General features: G+C 42.2%; 1 protein-coding gene across 3 annotated transcripts in view; it reads right to left on the bottom strand.

Moving 5' to 3' along the window:
- EPHA4 (EPH receptor A4) overlaps positions 1-16,459 on the bottom strand; it is a 132,569-nt gene extending 116,110 nt beyond the window's left edge. For 2 of the 3 annotated variants that reach the window (XM_063076436.1, XM_063076426.1), the window contains exons 1-2: positions 13,241-13,291; positions 7,940-8,603 (exon numbers count right to left, since the gene is read on the bottom strand). In XM_063076436.1, coding sequence (XP_062932506.1) covers positions 7,940-8,585 — 646 coding nt within the window. In that variant the 5' untranslated portion in view covers positions 8,586-8,603; positions 13,241-13,291. Of the gene's footprint in view, positions 1-7,939; positions 8,604-13,240; positions 13,309-16,368 lie in introns of those variants that run through there. The other variant, XM_063076419.1, reaches the window with a different exon arrangement.
- Between the last annotated feature and the right edge of the window lie 1,138 nt (positions 16,460-17,597).

Genomic DNA, 17,597 nt, shown 5'->3' on the forward strand with positions numbered 1-17,597 from the left:
CAACAGTGATTTGTATATTACACACTTTCAATATCTATTTGTTGAAGGAGTGAATGGATTCTAGCCCATTCATTAGTGACCTAAAGCCTATTTTCAGAATTTCCTGAGATATGACAATTCTTTTTCAAAGAATTTTATCTTTTTACTTTACCATTTTTTTAAGCCCTTTTGTTGGGACACTTCTACACATTCCTAGCATAACCTGAATAATGCCATCTCCTCCCACCTCAGAAAGAACAGCAAAATTCCAGCTGAAGCTGTCACCAAACAGACAAGCCAAGGGGTTCACCAAGGCCGGGCTCCTTTTCCAAAGGTCAAAATGAAATGAGCAGCAGGGGCTTGGGTTGTTTTACATGGGGCAAGGAGCCCAAGAGTGACAACCAGCCACACGGGGGTGGGGCGTTGGGGGGGGCGGTTTGCATAAAAAGAGCCCTGTGCAAATAGTGGACTCCCTGCCTCCCCCCCCCAATTTTTGGAAACATTCAAATCAAAACCTTATTAATTTGCATGGTGTCTAAATCACTGGGTTCTGCATAAACAGAAGGAGATTTTGGCTGGCGTTTCCAAAGGAAGCCCTCGTTGCCTTTGTGAGAGGGGGAAATGGGTGTGCTGTTTTGCATTCGGGTGCATACAGAATATGCAAATGAAGAATCTGCTGCCTAGAAAAGCGATGCTGGGCAGACAGCTGACGACCCTCATTCACCAGAAAACGCTCAGTGTCTCCAAAGGGAGTTGTAAGGGGCACCAACATGTTTGCTTCCCAGGAAGGCGAAATAGACTCTGAATATTCATAAAATGTCCATTTAGTCACGGGACTATTAATTACCCTCCAGATCATGAAACCAAGTGACCTCACCTGCTCTCCTCCCCAAAACGGCTCAGAGGTACCAGCTGTAATGGGATACAAAGAGAAAAAAATTTATGCCCTAAGTGAAAAAGATACTGTCTCTCAGGGTCCAGGGGACAGCTGAGGCCTTCTTTAATCGTTCCTCCTCACAAGCACAATAAAACTAAAGAGAGCACTGAGGCATGTTATTGGACACAGATAACCAGTTTTTTAAAAGCCAAGAGCTATAAATTGCTGCCTAATTTTATAGAAACATTTAAAGGGTTGAATAAATAAAATGCCATTCTTCCAAGCTTCCTAAATCTCCCAGATTATAAAAAAGTTTTCAGAGCCATCTTATTTCATTTTAATTTTTAAAGGGTCTAAATGACCTGCAGAAAGACAGAAGCACATTCTGTGTTACCTGCCAAAAAAACTGAAAGGACCAGTGCAGCGGTTCCCAAACTTTTTGGTCTCAGAACCCCATCACACTCTTAAAAATTTCTGAGGATGCCAATGTGCTTTTGTTCGCGTGAGTTACAGCCATCAATATTTACTATTAGAAATTGAAACTGAGAAATTTTAAAAGTATTTTTAATTTATTGAAAAAAAAAATAAACCCATTACATATTAACACATATAACATATTTTAATGAAAAAATACATTTTCCATAACAAAAGAAAATGAGTGGCACTGTTGCACTTTCTAAATTTTTTTGTATATCTCTTTAATGTATGGTTTAATCTTAACTGAGAACAACTGGATTCTCTCCTATTAGCTTCTGTATTCAACTTGCAGTGGTATCACACATGAGGTAGCCTATGGAAAACTCCACTGTCTACTCATGAGACAGTGAGAGGCAAAAGGCAAATAATGTTAGTATTATTAAGAAAATTTTTATCTTGCAGACCACATGAGGAATCTTGGAGAACACAGCTGGACCACATTTTGAGAACTACTGCTCTAGTCCAGTGACTTGGGGAACAGAGGATTTCTTTGATGTAGACAAGTCCAGCCATTTCACACCATCCCCTCAACTCTTCCCTGGATAGATCACCACTGCCCCCTCAAAAAAACAAAAAGCAAACAAAAACTTTCACTCTGAAACCTAAATGCCTTTGTGGTTGGACAGACTCTGATCAAGTAATGCATATTGTCACCATAATTCCACCTGACAACAATAAAAATAAGAGTCATAATTTCCACTTAGAAAGTAGTTAATGATTCTAGGCACTATGTTAAGCCCTTTATGCATACATGCATACATGTGTGTATCATTCATAATAGCATACTGTTACTACCAATTTGCAAATATGAACTGGAGGTTAGTTAGAGAAGTTTTAAGTTGGCGTCCACAATTGCACTTCTGGTTAAGTGGCTCAACTAGAAACTAAACCCAAGTCTCAAACTCCAAAGGCAGTTCTTAGCCATTTTGTACTAACTCCATGGTAACTTCATGAGTTGCAGAGATTTTGAATGTTCAGGCATACAGATGATTCATAAACATGATAAAAATAGTTAAGACCCAACTGAAGTAGGAATCATAAATCTTATTAATACATTAGTCATATGCAAAGAATTTGATATACTGACCTCATGAAATATAACTCCACCAAATAAATGTTTAATATGAAACAGGCCACAATTCCTTATGCATTTTTTCATTCATTCAATGAATATTTAACGAAATCTCGTATGTTTCACAATCATCACTGGTGTTACTAGTTTGGTTATACCTGATTACCTCCTCCACTTACATTCTCTTGGTAGGGAAGTTTTACTAAATTCACTTGTCAAAGATAAACCCGGAAAAATAACAAAGCATGGTTAATCATCCAAATTTTGAACAAAAACATGCATGTATGATTTACAAATTTAAATGTTTGTTTAAGAATATTAGCAGGAAATACTGAAACAACCTAAATATCTACTAATAAGGGAAAGGTTAAACAAAGTACGATATACTCATACTACACAATGTTGAACATAAACTAAGAAGAATGAAGAAAATTTATATTCTCTGATAGGAATAATGTCCATGATAGTTAAGCATAATACAAATAAGATGACAATTAAGAGTATCATTCCATCTGTTTTTGGTTTTTTTTGTCTAATTCATGCACACAGGTATATTTGGGTTACCTGCCCAATTGTGAAAAATGGTAACATAAAAAGTTGGAGTGTTTGAAAACAGGGTGTGTATGTATGTATATATACATAGAGAGGACGAAAGATTTACACTTTTTACTTTATGCGATCCCACATTAGAAATTTTCTGTCAAGCATGCAGTTCTTTGGTATTAAATTCATCAATTAACCCCCCCAAAAATTAAGTAGTAAAGTTCAATGATGTGAAAGTTGAACTTATATCACAACCACCTCTGCTTTGCACAGCAGTAACTGAAAAACCATTTAATCAGTCTTTTTCTAAAAGCTCAAGTCTTACCAGAATAATTATGTCTTAATTCATTTTTGAAAGGTACAAGGAAGCTTAGTTAGACTAAAATAAGTCATCAAATCTTGAATACCATATTCGAAAATCCCTGAGATAATTCTTATGCAATGCTTTTGGTGAACCCAAAATAGAGACCATTGCACGATTCATACTCACAAAAGGAGCCTTGTCACACAAAGAAGGAAAAATAAATAAGTATAACAGAAAAAGGACAATAATTAAACCCTGCTCTTCTCATAGATAAAGAATTACGTTTTTCAATGATCACAGCCATGCTTCAAAGCCAGAGATAAAAGCAGCCATGTGATTCACGCAATTGATTCTTAATGACATGATTCAAAGGTAGAAGAAAAATTTCAAAAGTGGAAAGGATGTGAAACAGTATCTCTCTGAACTATATTTTAAATGTTTCCCTTCCATTACTTATTTCTCCAAAGGTCCTTCTATAGAACATTTGAAAAACAAAGTAATTATTTTTTTTTGACCCAGCTTTCTTCCTTTTTCAGAGCACAATTTAAAATATTTCCATTTTACACCCATCAAAGCATTTCTACCTTGTCCTTTCTTAAAAGAGCTTTTAATAAGAGACCTTTCACTGATATAAATACATTATATATGTGATGATCTATAAAACAGGTCTTAGATATCTATGACCCCAGTTTATAGCAAAATTGTATATTTCGGCAACCCTCGATTCCTGCCTCAATTTTGTCACAGGTGTGGTTATTTGGCCTTAAGATTAACTCCATAATAATATTATTTTTATATACACTCTCTGAAAACATCACTTATTAATATTTCCCAGAGAGTAAATGTGGAACCCAACTTGCATTTTTCAGGTTTTTAATTAAGCAAAAAACAAATTACTGAAGAATTTTTTCCTCTCTTTTTTCTGAGGTCATGAAAACAATCCTGTAAGACATCTGGAACACTTCCTCCTGGGGGGGTGTCAGGGGAGATGTCCAGGTAGATTTTGTTTCCTTTTTCTGACAGTCTAGTGGGGCCTGGTAACTAGACTAACTAGAGCAGTTACATTACTCTCAGCACCCAATCAAGAGGCAAGTTCAGACGGAATTCTCCTCGAGAGGACAGCCGAGTGTCCAACACTCTTTGTTATCCTACTGAGTGCAAGCCACCTCTTTTCAGAAAACAGCATTCAAGAGCAGAATGAACTTGCAGCTGCTTTGGAGGGCAAGCCCACCGCCACCCCATGCTCTTGACACACTTGACAGCTCTTCGTCCTTCCTCACCGTGAGCATGTCCTGCTCCCAGTAAGAACTGCAAGAGGAAGTGTAGTTCTGTCCCCAGGGTCCCTTGATGACTCCGGTGGATGACCAGGGTTACATTCAAACAATAGCACACCCCAGGTCCGCCCCCCCCCCCTGGCCATTTTTGGCCAAGGATCCTTTGTCAAACATTTAAGATCTTAATCAATCTTCACTCTGACCTCCCAGACCCCAAGGAAGATGGATGAGGAAGTAGGTGACCTTTCACCTGTCCTTCTGTTTGTCCTGCCACAGTAGACCCATTGAAAAGGCAGCTGGGGAGGAACCTGCTGCCAGCGTTCTGAAGACTCAGCCAGTTTTCCTTTATAGTCCTTCCTAAGCTCTCTTTACACCCTCTTTCTTGTCTCACCCCCAGTCACTTTTCTCTCATTCAAAGGAAAGTTCTCTTTCTTACAGAAGAAGGGAGAAAAAAAATGACACTCTCTAAATATCATTTTCAATATAAAATGTAAAAAATGCATATTATTCTCAGTTAGGGCAAAGGATGGGGATGCTTCCTTCTTTAACCTTGACATCATGGCCAGGAGATGGAATTCTTTTTTACTATTTCAACTCAACACCCTTAAATATTAACAGCTCTGAACTTGGGAAAAATACAGTGATCAAAGAAATACTAGCATTAACACTTATTTAGTGTTTTACGATGTGCAAGGCGGCTCTTACCAATCTTAAATCACCAAGTCCTCAGAGCAAGTCTATGTTAAACCTAAGGATATCATCATCCCATTTTGCAGATGAACAAAACAAGGCTCAGAGGGCTTAAGAAACATGTTCAAGGTCATACAGCTAAGTGACCAAATTGAGACACACATTTCCTTGTTGCCATATTCTTTCTGCTATACCTGGATGTTTCTCTGACAGCAATAATGATGTTAAGGATAGAGTCAACCACATTTATTTCTTGAATCATCTTTAAAAAGTCTCCCTTAAGTTTAGAATTTAAGAATTTTTTGCCATTCAAGTTTTTTCTTCTTCCCTAAAGTAATCAGATTCACACATGTTAGTAATAAAAACAAAGTGCAAGGGTGTGTTTAAGAATCATCTTCTTGAAAGAGTTCATCATTTTATCAGCAGGAAAAAAAAAAAACCTGTGTGCATATATAGAAACACTGAAGGTTCTCAAAAATGGCTCAATCAACCTTCCCTTTCCATTAATTATCTGGCCTATGTTAGAAACAGTTTGCTCAAAAATGGACTGGACCTGAAACACTGAGCCCCTACTCTTCCATGAAACACATGATTAACTGAATTCCCAAAATTATTTCCATAAAGCAAACCACTAAAATGTTCGATTGCCTTTACATTCACTCCACCCTCCATCTTTTTCTCTTTTCCTTCTAATTTGGGTTGTAAAAATGTCAAGGAGTTTCTCAATGTAGCAATGTATGAGTTACTGGGCTCTGTGACAATTGAAAATCAATGACATTACATACACAGAGATGTGCTAATGGTAGAAGAGTGAATATTTTAGCAGGAAATGGAAGCCAGTGTTGTTGTTTTTTTAATACATGTAAGAATCTTGATGTGAAGATGTGCAAGTCTTGTCTTACAAAAATCGAAAAGGCAGAATAATTTACTCTAAAATGTGATGGGTCATCACTGCCCTGCTTGTTGCACTGTTCCAGTTATGACCATTGTGATTTAGTTGCCAATGACAATGCACTCACATATTTCTAATATTAATACCAGAATATACTTCAGGGTTTCAATTTGGTACAGCTTATCTAGTCATTGCTTCATTGCTAAGTCAAGAGCAAACAAAAAAGCAAGAAATTAATCTTTAGGAAAAACTTTAAATTCCAACTTGTAAATTTTCAAGTTTACAAGTTTCCTTTTTTTACTCTAAGCCAACAGAAAAGATAGCCAGTCTGTATTCTGTTTTATTGACAATAAAATTAAAGGACACTTATTATTAGCTACTTCTAGAAATAATTATAGCAAACTAGGACTGGCACTTTAGAAAAGTAAAAACTATGAAAGGAGAAACACATAACTTCATGACATCAAATTACCAGAATGCAATTTTCTTTAGGTTATAACTGTTGATTTCCAGTCAATCAAGTGGATTGCCCCGTAGTTAATCCCACCCTGTCATTAAGATGGTTGAAATGCCAGACAAATTGTTTGGCAGTCAGTTATTTCAGGCTCTTTAATCACCAAATCAGATGAACCATGTGGCAATGCAGTCTGCAGCTCAACAATCACTCTGAGAAAAGATTAATCTGATCGGTCCATAGGTGGGAACAGACTTATACTGTAAGTAACTGTTTAGTCATAACCACAACAGGTCTGGCAGCAGCAGACTGTTGATAACCAAAAAAATAAATATTAAGGAAGAAAAAAACTTGGGATAACTGATTTTTTAAGCCTTAATCCACACATGACATAAGCAATCTGTGTAAATATGGATCACTCTTATCCTTTACTCAGATACAGAGCTGCTATAAAGTCAAAAACTTTACAGACTCAGTATTCTTACGGAAAGGAAAAATAAGGCAAAGTAATTGCTTACACTGAACTTTAGGTGAGGAAAAAAAATCACCATAGTAATATGATAAATAGTAATTAACATAATAAAATAATAAAACAAAATAACAATAATAAATAACAAAATAAAATAATAAAAATACATAGATTTCTTCAAAAACTCAGTAACCAACATGGATCACAATTTACTATTGCCTCTGACCATAAATCAAATAAGAAGACTTTTACTAGCTCTATTATCACCTCCTAAGAGAAATAAATAAGTCTTTTGTCAAGATTGCTTTCACTTGGAGACCTTATCAATGGGTACTCAGTGGAACAGAATGGACTTGAAACATTCCACTTTGCAGGGCCACATCTCCAGTGGTCCACCAGGCAGGAAAGAAATAGACCTCTTCACACAGCTCGATTTTAATCAGCAGGAGGAAATTGGAAGAGTGCAATCCTAATTTCGCATTTAAATCATTCATGTACACATACATAGGAGGAGAGCTATTTACCAGCTTTGTCATTTTACAAGTCTATAGACAGGAAAACTACAGCTCAAAAATGTGTCTGCCCTCTTTCAGTAAGGATCAATCAAGCCCATTTCTTAGGCTTGTTCATTTACATTTCAGAGGGCACATCAAGTTGGTTCAGATCTAAGTGCCTGTTAGCAAATGTGTTTGGCTTTCTGCTGATTATAGCAGCATCATTTATTTTGTCAGTATTAGAAATGTCTTAGCCTTGCCACCTGGAGCTATAGCACTTACTCATTAGGCCCCTCTGTCCCACCACATCCCACAGGGGCTGCTAATTACTGGCCTTACTCCGTTTAGTCTCATCTCTGATTTAATTACGTGCACTAAGCCCTAATGAAAAAAGTACAATATGGCTCCTCTTACCTTGGCATTCTCCACTCCGCTCCTCATGCCCAGCATTGCATAGGCAGTTGCCAATGGGTACCAGCCATTCGCCATCTGCCCCACAGTACATTTTTGGCACATCCTTCTCTTCTGAGTTGTTGACACAGGAGCCTCGAACTTCCACCAGAGAAGATGTATCAGCCCCTGTGATGGTGTCTGGAAATTGGGCCAGATTGCGAACTGTGAGTGGACACTTCTTATAGAACACACGAACCGATACCAAGGCAATGCAGGCTCCCACATCTTGGAAAGCCAGGTAAAAGCCCTTTTTGCTCAATGGCCCTACATCCCGGATCTCGGTGTTCAGCTTCATGATTCTGTCACCAATGTCCACTTGGGTGAAGCTCTCATCAGCGGCGATGGTGTCAATCTTGGCAAATTGGCTCTCCCTGATGAAACGCTCTTTGTCGTTGTCTGATTCATAGTAGTACAGGTTAAATGTCTCCTTGCAAGTCCCCATGACACCCGGAAGACTGTTGCAGTCCCTCAAAGTGAACTTAATCTCAATATATACCCTCTGAGCCCCTTCTCGGGTGATCCAATCAGTTCGTAGCCAGTTATTCTGGCTGGGTTCCATCACGTTGCACACTTGGTAGGTTCGGATTGGTGTATTTTTTTCATCCATAATACTCACTTCTTCCCACTGCAAAGATCCAAAGGAAATGTATCAATTACGAAGTTTCACCATACAGTGATTTGTCAATCCTATTTTACTCTCATGGGACGCTGATTATTTTTCTTTCAATAATGAAGAAAACTACTGAGCACCAGTCCTCACTAATAAAGCATCTTATGGGAGATAAGACAATATTTTATGGAGGAAGTGTTTCAGTTTTTTCAGCTGTTCCAATCTTTTGCCTAAAATCCAGAGGTAAGTGTGGATTTATTGCTTGTGAGTTCTCAGCAGTTCCTTGTGGTGGTCTAACAACCTGGAATTCACCTATTACAACAGCTACAATTTCAAGTGGCAACAGTTCAAATTTACTCATAAATGAAAAAATAGTACGTGTATTGTTTCAACTACTGAGGAGAGACCTGCATATTAAGGGCAGGAAGAGTGGAGCTTGCCAAAGGAAGACAATTACCAGTTAATTAGTGGTGCTCCTGTCAGAACTTTGCTCTCTAATACCTAAAAAGATGTCAATTGGTTTTTTTGGCACCATCACTACTCTTTAAAGAGGAAAAGAAAACCTCACCATTCTGGTTTTGGTAATCCTAGGAAGACAGAGGGTAAATTTTATGGTTGGGTTTCTCAAATATGCTGTTATTTTTTAAAGTAGGAAACTTTTCATGAGCATGTATTCAATTAAAAAGTTTGTATATATTCTTATTTTTAAAACATACACACATAACTAAACAAGAATGCATATATAGTCTGCTCCTATTTGGTGAACATTGAAAATAAAACAGTAAGTGAGATTTATGATTGAAAGTCCAAGGAAATTAAAGGAAGGTGGTAGAGGGAAGTTTACAGCAATTAATGCCTACAGCGGAAAAGAAGAAAGACTTCAAATAAACAACCTAATGTGACATTTCAGGGATGGAAGTGTTTTCTTTGCATTCTGCTTCCTGAGATTCTAATGATGGGACAATCTGAATTCGGCAGAATTCACTGTGACTTAAGCAGTAGTGTCACTCTTGCCAAAGCTTTTAAAAATAATCCTAAAAGCAGCAAGATAGTTTTGGGGCTCCTACTAGGCTGACAGGCAGCCACCAATTCTTTATTAACTAACATCTATGGTAATGCATTAATATAGATCTGGCATAAATCAGTTAAAGTATCTAACACATGAATATAATTAGAAGAAAAAAAAGATAGTTAAAAAAAATTGTATTCTATAATAGCTCCACTTAAAGGTCCATTCAATTCAATGGAGTACATAGAATCATAATGTATCTTTTAACGAATTTCCCATCTGTGCATTGAAAAACTATTAATGGATGGAAATATTACTATGTGAAGGACGTAATGCATAAAATTCTGTGTCCCTTTCATCTGCTCCCATCATGAAAGTTGAAACTGGGAGGGTAAGTGCCTTGTGGTGATTAAAATTTCTTTTTATCCAGTAAGCAATAAATCACCAGTAATTTACTTATTTTCGGAAATACATGTAAATCCAAAAATAGATCCCCACCTTCAAAAAAAAAGTCTACTCAGCATGCCTCTCATTTTAGAACAAAGGAAATATGGGAAAACACATTTATCAATGTAAATGAAAGCACATACAGGTATCTCCACAGAGTACAGACAGGATAATTCAGGGCTAATGTGAACTTTCCAGCCTGAACTTACGAGTGGTCTTCAAAAAGTTTATGAAAAGACTTGTATTATCTTTTAATTCTATGTTTTTCACAAACTTTTTGAAGTATCCTCATAATTATCTAACAACATTGATCGATTCATCAGAACAATAACAAATCCTCCCTTAATTTAGTATTTTACAATTAGTGTCAGCAATTCAATACACTCGTTTAAATGAACCCTGTCAAGAAATTAGTTTTTGCTACAATGTTGCCATCAGGAGCCATCACTTTCTATTATTTTCATGTTCTTAGGGACAGTGAGTTGTCTCTGATTCTCTTTCATATTTTACTTGGTGGTATTGTCAAATCAGGTTTATTTTTCTTTTTTAAAAATAACAACAATTACAACAAATAAACATCATTATCAGACATAACTACTATGGCAAGTTTCCAGCCACAAAAGACGTGGAGTGTTTTAACTAAGAGTAGAGATTTCAGAATAATCCAAAGACTCAATGTGCTTTTATCCTCTCTCAGCTAAAAAAAACTTTCTAAAGACAATCAATTCATCCCTAGTTGATGGATATCCAATTCATTCCTTCATTGTAAGCTTGAAAAAGTCCTCTTCAATTATATAATCTATTAATTAAATTTTATAACTTGACAAACTGTGTATTTTGGAATGACTAATTCTATTATACACAAATAAAATTTTATTTCTAACCATTTACAATAAGACTTAAAATGTTACATGCCTAAAGTTGGGAAAGTAGAATAGTTTTGTCAGGCTCCCTCACCTTGGGGCAGGTTGGGGGTTGTGAGGCACATTCTTGGGTAAGCAAATTGTGTGTGTGTGGGTGGAGTTAGTGCACATGCGGGATGCCACAGTTTGGCTGGTGACTGCCTTGGGTGGACGCCGCTAAGCACAGCCATGCTTTCCAACCTATGGCTTCCAAGGACCTGTTTGCCAGTTACCTAGCTCATAGACCTGTGTGTGAGGGGTCTGGGGACGCAGCCTGGCCTGTGAAGGGTTTGTGACTCAGTCTGTGAACAGGCTTGAGGGGTCTGTGAGCCCCAGACCCAGCCCTAGCTTGATACCCAATATTTAAGAAAAAGAAAAAAAATACCTACATTCAACCCATAAAAAGTTCTGGGTTGTATACAATCAGCTATGCATACATAGTATTTTCTAATTGATTTCAAGACAACCAAAAGAAGTTTTGTGTTTAGAAAAAGTGACCACGTGCTCTTTCAGCAATTCTGGAGTGAAAACAAAAAAAGAGGTCTGCAACATATTAAATTGCAATTAAAAAAAACTTTCCAGAAACTAGGTAGCCCATAGACTGTACTCTGAAATTTGTCACTCCTTGTTTTTATATAGGTCGCATGTATATTTAGTGAAAGAAGACAACTAATATGATATTTCCTCTTCAAACTTAAGAGCAGCCAGTAAGAAAAATAAGGTACATTAAGTTTGTTAATACAAGTACTGATACCTTCCATCTTCAATTTTACTAGCAGTTCAAATACATGTTAACCTTTGGAGGAATACCCCTGGTGTAGCCTGGGAAAGTCTCTAGGAAAGCCTCGCCTGAGTCAGTGACCTTTCCAGGGTGTAGGATTAACAGTGAGTCTGACTCTCACCAAGATAAAGCTGTACTTTTCTTCACATTCAAAGGAAGAGGGCAATTGCCTGCAATCAGCGGTGAATACACCCTGTCTACACTGCCAGAGGCCTGCCAATCAGTCTCCCCCTTCTAAAAAAAAAAAAAAAAAAAAATGGTTTTAGAGCAGACTAGAATTTTTCAGCAGAGACCAAACCAAAGGCAGTCAAGTTCAGGTAGAAAAACAGGAAGGCAGGGCAACCTTCATTGTATTTCAGATGGATTACAAGATCTGCTTTGGAACAAGACAGCCTAAAATTCTCCATTTTCATGACTATTTTCTTGCCTAGTCTTATTTTTGAAACATGTCTTCTATAACAGTTTTTGTGCATCTTTTTTTTTTTTTTTAATCTTTTATTGTTTATTCAATAGATGAGTATGAAGTGGCATGCTGGGTGCTGGTATTACAATTTTTGCCTGGTAAAAACTCCTAATCTTTCATCCCCATTGTTTTTAATCAATTGGCTCAGTCATAAACTATCAAGCATGTGATGGTAGGATGATTTGCTTAATTTTTTAAGGATTTGAGAGTTATTTCAATTTGGCAGGAGACAGAGTTACGTGTTGTACTGATTTCTTTCCAAACTGATTCATTCTGACCTGTTTTTAAGCAGGGTTGGGAAAATGTGGCCATTGACCTAGTAATATACTCTGAATCTTCCGATAGAGGCAGTGATGGCAAGTGCTATGAATTTGAGAAGAAATGAACAAGGGTGCATTCTCTCACATTTTATAACCCAGCTTCCCAAATCCCAAAAGTTTGAAGATTCCAAATACTTTAATTTTCACATTTAACAGCAACAATGAATGAGCTTGGGGTTTTTCTGCATATAGTGTGCCCTTGGCACAAGTTCACATGGCTTTCTCTCAGTGTGCAAAAGAGAACTGCAGCTTGTCTAAGGTTGTGATAGCAACGTGAGTAGCATATCCGCTGCTTATGCAGGTACAATTAGAATTGTCCTCTCTCTGGTATCTTATTCATTCTCTTCATCTGGAAACAGAACAATTGTTCTAAAATTAACCCCATCAGGACTTCATGGCCATCACAGTAAAAGGCATAAATTCTAATTTGGTCCTTGGATCATATTTCCTGTCGGTATTTTAGTTTTAAATAGGCATCTAAATCTTTGCCTCCACCAATCTCCTAATTTTGAAACCCCTTTCTGCCCTTTTGGTTTCTAGCTCTACCATGACAAGAGCTATGCAAAGGGAGTATAGGATTTCTCCAACAAAGCGTAATTCACTTCATAGGCTACAGTGGGAAATCTGACCCCCTCACCACAATCAACAAGAATCAAGCCATTAGGACTCTCAGAAAGTTGCTAATCACTCCTTTTTTACCCTTTGGATCAGAGAGCAACTCAGAACTTACCCCTCCTTCCAAAGGGCTTGCTATCCACCCAAGTTCTCCCTGAACAGATCTGGAATCCAATAAAGTAACTGCAAAAAATCAAAGAAAAATAGATTAATTTCCAATTGCAAAAAGCCAATAATCTAAAAACCATTTGCCTGAGCATTTCCATATGTGCCGAGAGTGCGTATATCCAACTCTGATCAAAACCTAAACTTGGTCTCACTTATGTAAATAATCATTACTCATTTGATCTTCTCTCCTCTTTAAATCTGCAGATTCTTATTTATTTAACTTGCTTAGCATTTAAAATTCCATCCCAGGATTCAGTTGATTCATTTTCTAAAAAGGATGAATAGAGACTCTCAAGTACAATTAAAGAAATAAATATATCTATGTAGGGCAGTTACACTCCAGAGCAAAATTTACATTCATCTTTGTCTGGTATCTACTAGAGTTATTTGTTTTTGCAAGTTTCAGATGACCACATAACTCATCATCATAGTGACAGAGCCACAAGTGAATTCTATCAGAGAGTATCCAAAGGTCATGAAAAGGCTTTCTCCCCTAGCATTTTTTTTTTTTTCCTCCACTCTCAAATAAATAGGCCCTGGATGTGGTATCCTCCCCTTTTTTAAATATCAAAATTTTAGAAAGAGGGAAGGTCAAACGTGTGGAATCAGAATGCAAATGCACTAAAGTACTGTCTTTCTCCCAGGAGTTTTTGAGGACAATCCGAGACTGGTCCTCAGTCCCGGAGGAAACGGCTGGTCTGAATTTTAGGTGTGGGGTGCAGCCTAATGGATCTAGTGTGCTCGTGCTACACCTGAGAGTGTGCGTCGAAGCTTAGGGGGCAGGGCGAGGGAGCCTCCAGAGCCGCCGTGCCCTGCTCAGGCTGGAGCAGTGCTGGCTACCGACGACATTGAAAGGGTCGCAATGAATTCGAAACCTCTCCACACTGCCTTTCCCCCGGGGATCTGCAGGGCCAGAGGTCGAAAGGCCCATCTCAAAGGAACTACCGGGTTATTAATTTTACCTTCAGGCTGGGGGCGGGGTGGGGATGGGAGCCCTCCCTCCTCACCCACGTGCACCCCAACTCTCAATCTCATCCCCAGGGCCCTGGATTCTGCCCACCTCTCCTGTCATTTCACCCCAAAGTCGATGGCGCTAAAACCCTGCACAGCCTTCATTCCTGGGCTCTGTTAATTATTTTACAATGTAGAGCCTTCCCCGGGTCGCTCCCGCCCGGAGTTGCACCTCCCGCTTCTCTTCCCGGTCCCCAGAGAAAAGCCCGCTACATCCATTTGGATTTAAGTAAGGTGGATTAGGGACACAAAGGGAACAATAAGACCCAATTTACAAAAAAAGGGAGGGAGTGGAAAGGGAGGGTAAAAGGGAGAAAAGGAAACGTGAGGGGAATAAAAAGCAACAAAATGAATTAATTTTTTAGGGGAGGAGGGGGACGGGAGGAGGTTAGCAGCCCCCCCACCCCCACCCCAACATTAGCCTGAGGCTCCACCGGCGCCTTTTTGTCTAGGACGCCCAAGTTTCCTTCCAAAAGAAAGAGCAAGAAAGAGGAAAAAGAAAAACAACCACGACAAACAGCCTTGACGTCTGGGACGAGAGAGGCCTCAAGGAACGTCCTAACAAGTGTGAGAAGTAGCCAGGAGAACGCGGGATCCGCGGTTCCGTTCAGGCACCGAGGGGCGGCGGCCGGAACGGCACCAGAAGCCGCGTGGGAAGGAAGCGGGGACGGGGGAGCGAGCGCCCGGTTCCACCCAAGCAGTGTCCGTGTGCAGGTGGATGAGTCTCTCAGAGCCTCCGTCTGGAGAGCTCTGGGTACCGACTGCCCAGCCAAGGCTAAGTTGGTTTTTGGCTCCCTCCTTCGGAACGGGGAAAATGATAGCTTGCACAGGGATGGATGGACGGACGGACGCCTGGGGAAACGGAGAGACGGGTGGGTAGATGGTTGGATAGATGGATGGATAGACAGACAGCGGATAGACAGTAGACAGACAGATAGATGGATGTATGGATGCGAGGAGCGGGAAGAATCAGCGGGATGGGGGCAAGGCTTGCCGCACGCAGGTCGGGGCACGAGCATATGCCGGAGCACAGGCGCGCGCACTCAGCACTCGCGCACGGACAGGCCATCGGCCGCGTCCGCTTCCACGCCGGCACCCGCGCACCCACAGACACGCACGCACACATGCACACATGCACATGCACACATGCACACGCACACACACAGCTCGCCTCTCTCTGGGCTCATCAGAAACTAAATGATCACAGCCTCCCACCTCCCGACACAGACACACAGGCACATACGATTCTCCCAGCACGTCCGAACAGACGCACATTAAATTGAGCACCCTGACGGGTCCCCTCGGTGCTGCACGTTCCCTCCAAACTAGCCCCGTGGTCAATTCTAGGGCGAAAAGCGGAAACTCGACTACGTTCAACTTGCCGGAGGGCTCCCCAGGTCTACGGGGATGATCTAAGGAGCTCGGGGCCCCCTAGGCCCTCGATCGCACCCCTGGGGTGCGGGGTGCGGGGCCCGGCGAGGAGAAAGGTGTCTGACGCCGGGTGCTAGAAATCAGGTCAATGGCTCCCGGCAAGCGGCGCCACAACCGCTGCGCTGCGGAGGCCGGGCCGCCGGGTGCGGGAAGCGCAGGACTCGGGAAACTTTGCAGAAACCAGCGCTCGGAAGGCTTCCCCAAGAAGCCGGAGCACCAAGCCCTCAAGGCGCTCCGGGACTGCGTTTTCGCCTCTGCCGGGCCTGGTGGTGGGGAGGATTCGGGCCACGGAATTTTTTTAAAAAGGAAGAAAAATCCTGCCGTTGGCTTCGGTGCATCCCCTTGGGGGGCCTCGAGCGGGCCTCGCTGGCGGATGCTGATAAACTTTGGCCCTTCGTTACAAACTTGGGCAGCTCGGCCGCTTGCACAGGTCACCGCCTCGGGGCAGGCTAGCCGGCCGCTCCCCGCCTCCCCCTCGCGGCTCCTCTCTCCCGGGCCCCCTTCTCCGGAGTCGGGACGCATCGCTCACGCCCGGCTCCCCCCACACCAGCCAGTCCCGCGCTCTCGAGGGCCATTCAACCACGGATCGTCCCCTCTATGTCCTCAATCGCAGAAAAGCCGCCCCGCTCTTACCTTCATTCGCGGGGTACACCCTGGAACCGGTGACAGCGTCGCAAATCCCGAAGAGAAATGAAAAGAGGACGCAGTAGAAAATCCCAGCCATGGTTCGCCGGTGCCAACGCCGCTCCTGCCGCCTCTATCCCAGTGGAATAAATGCTTAAGTTAGGAGTGCAGCAGGCTGAAGACATTGCCAAGGGGTGGGCCCGGCCCGTGACGTGCGCCCGCCAGTCCGGGGGCCCGCGGCCAATGGTGGCGCAGACGGGGCTTCCCGGCCCCGCCCCTACCGCGCTGAGCCCGCCCCGCGTCCCGCCCCCTCCCGGCTCTGCCGGGCGCACGGTCTCGGGGGGCTCGAGGGGGCGAGCTGGGCCGAGTCCCCTCCCGCCGGAGACAGCCAGGGGGATCCCCCGAAGTCACCTCAGGGGTCGAGCCCCTGGACTGTGGAGGGAGCTTCCAAAGAGTGAATTGACTGAGGGGGGGAGCCCGAGGAAAGGTCGGCAACCTTTTCTCCCTCCACGCGCTGCTTGAGGTGAAGGCAAGAGCTCTTCTATTGAAATGCAAGAACTATAAAGTTGACCTGACCCTTTGCTATGGCTCCTTCCTGAGGGTCGTCGTGTTTGCGTCCCGCGCGGCCCGGCTGGGGCTACACTCTCCCTCCTGCGCACCGCCACGGCCACCCTCGGCTGCTTTGCCCTCTTTTGTGTCTTTATGGTGCTTTTCGATCTGAAATGCTCTTTGGGGTAGATCTGTGGCTTGATGACTCGTTTCTTTCCTGGATCCCGAGCTGCCTAGTGAGCGGGGACCTAGTTGGTCCCCAACGTCCAGCCCGCCGAAGGGCTCAGACACTGTCTGCAGAGACTGAACGAATGACTTTCTAGCTGCAGGGAAGTCCCCGCTGGCCCCGACCCCGCGCGCACGTCGTGTGTCTTGTCCCGAGCCGGGGAAGATGTCCCAGGTGGCCTCGGCTGCAGTGAACCAGCTGTGTGTTTCCCGGGGAGGGGGGAATCCCTGGAACCCGGCCTGGTAATTCCAAAGCACGCGGGGCGGGAGGGGCTGGGGGGGGGGGGCGCAGGGCTTTAGTGTGGGTGCGGGGCTGCAGCTGCACAGACAGCGCAGATGGGGACTCGGAAGCTGTCTGGAGCGGCTGCAGCAGCTCTGCGCTCCCACCGCTCCCCTACGCTGCTGGGGACAGCCCCCCTACCCCGGGAGACGACGGTGAACGGCAGGACCCGCAAAAACCCGCG

This window comes from Cynocephalus volans, chromosome 1, assembly GCF_027409185.1.
Source record: "Cynocephalus volans isolate mCynVol1 chromosome 1, mCynVol1.pri, whole genome shotgun sequence".
Lineage (NCBI taxonomy): Eukaryota > Metazoa > Chordata > Mammalia > Dermoptera > Cynocephalidae > Cynocephalus > Cynocephalus volans.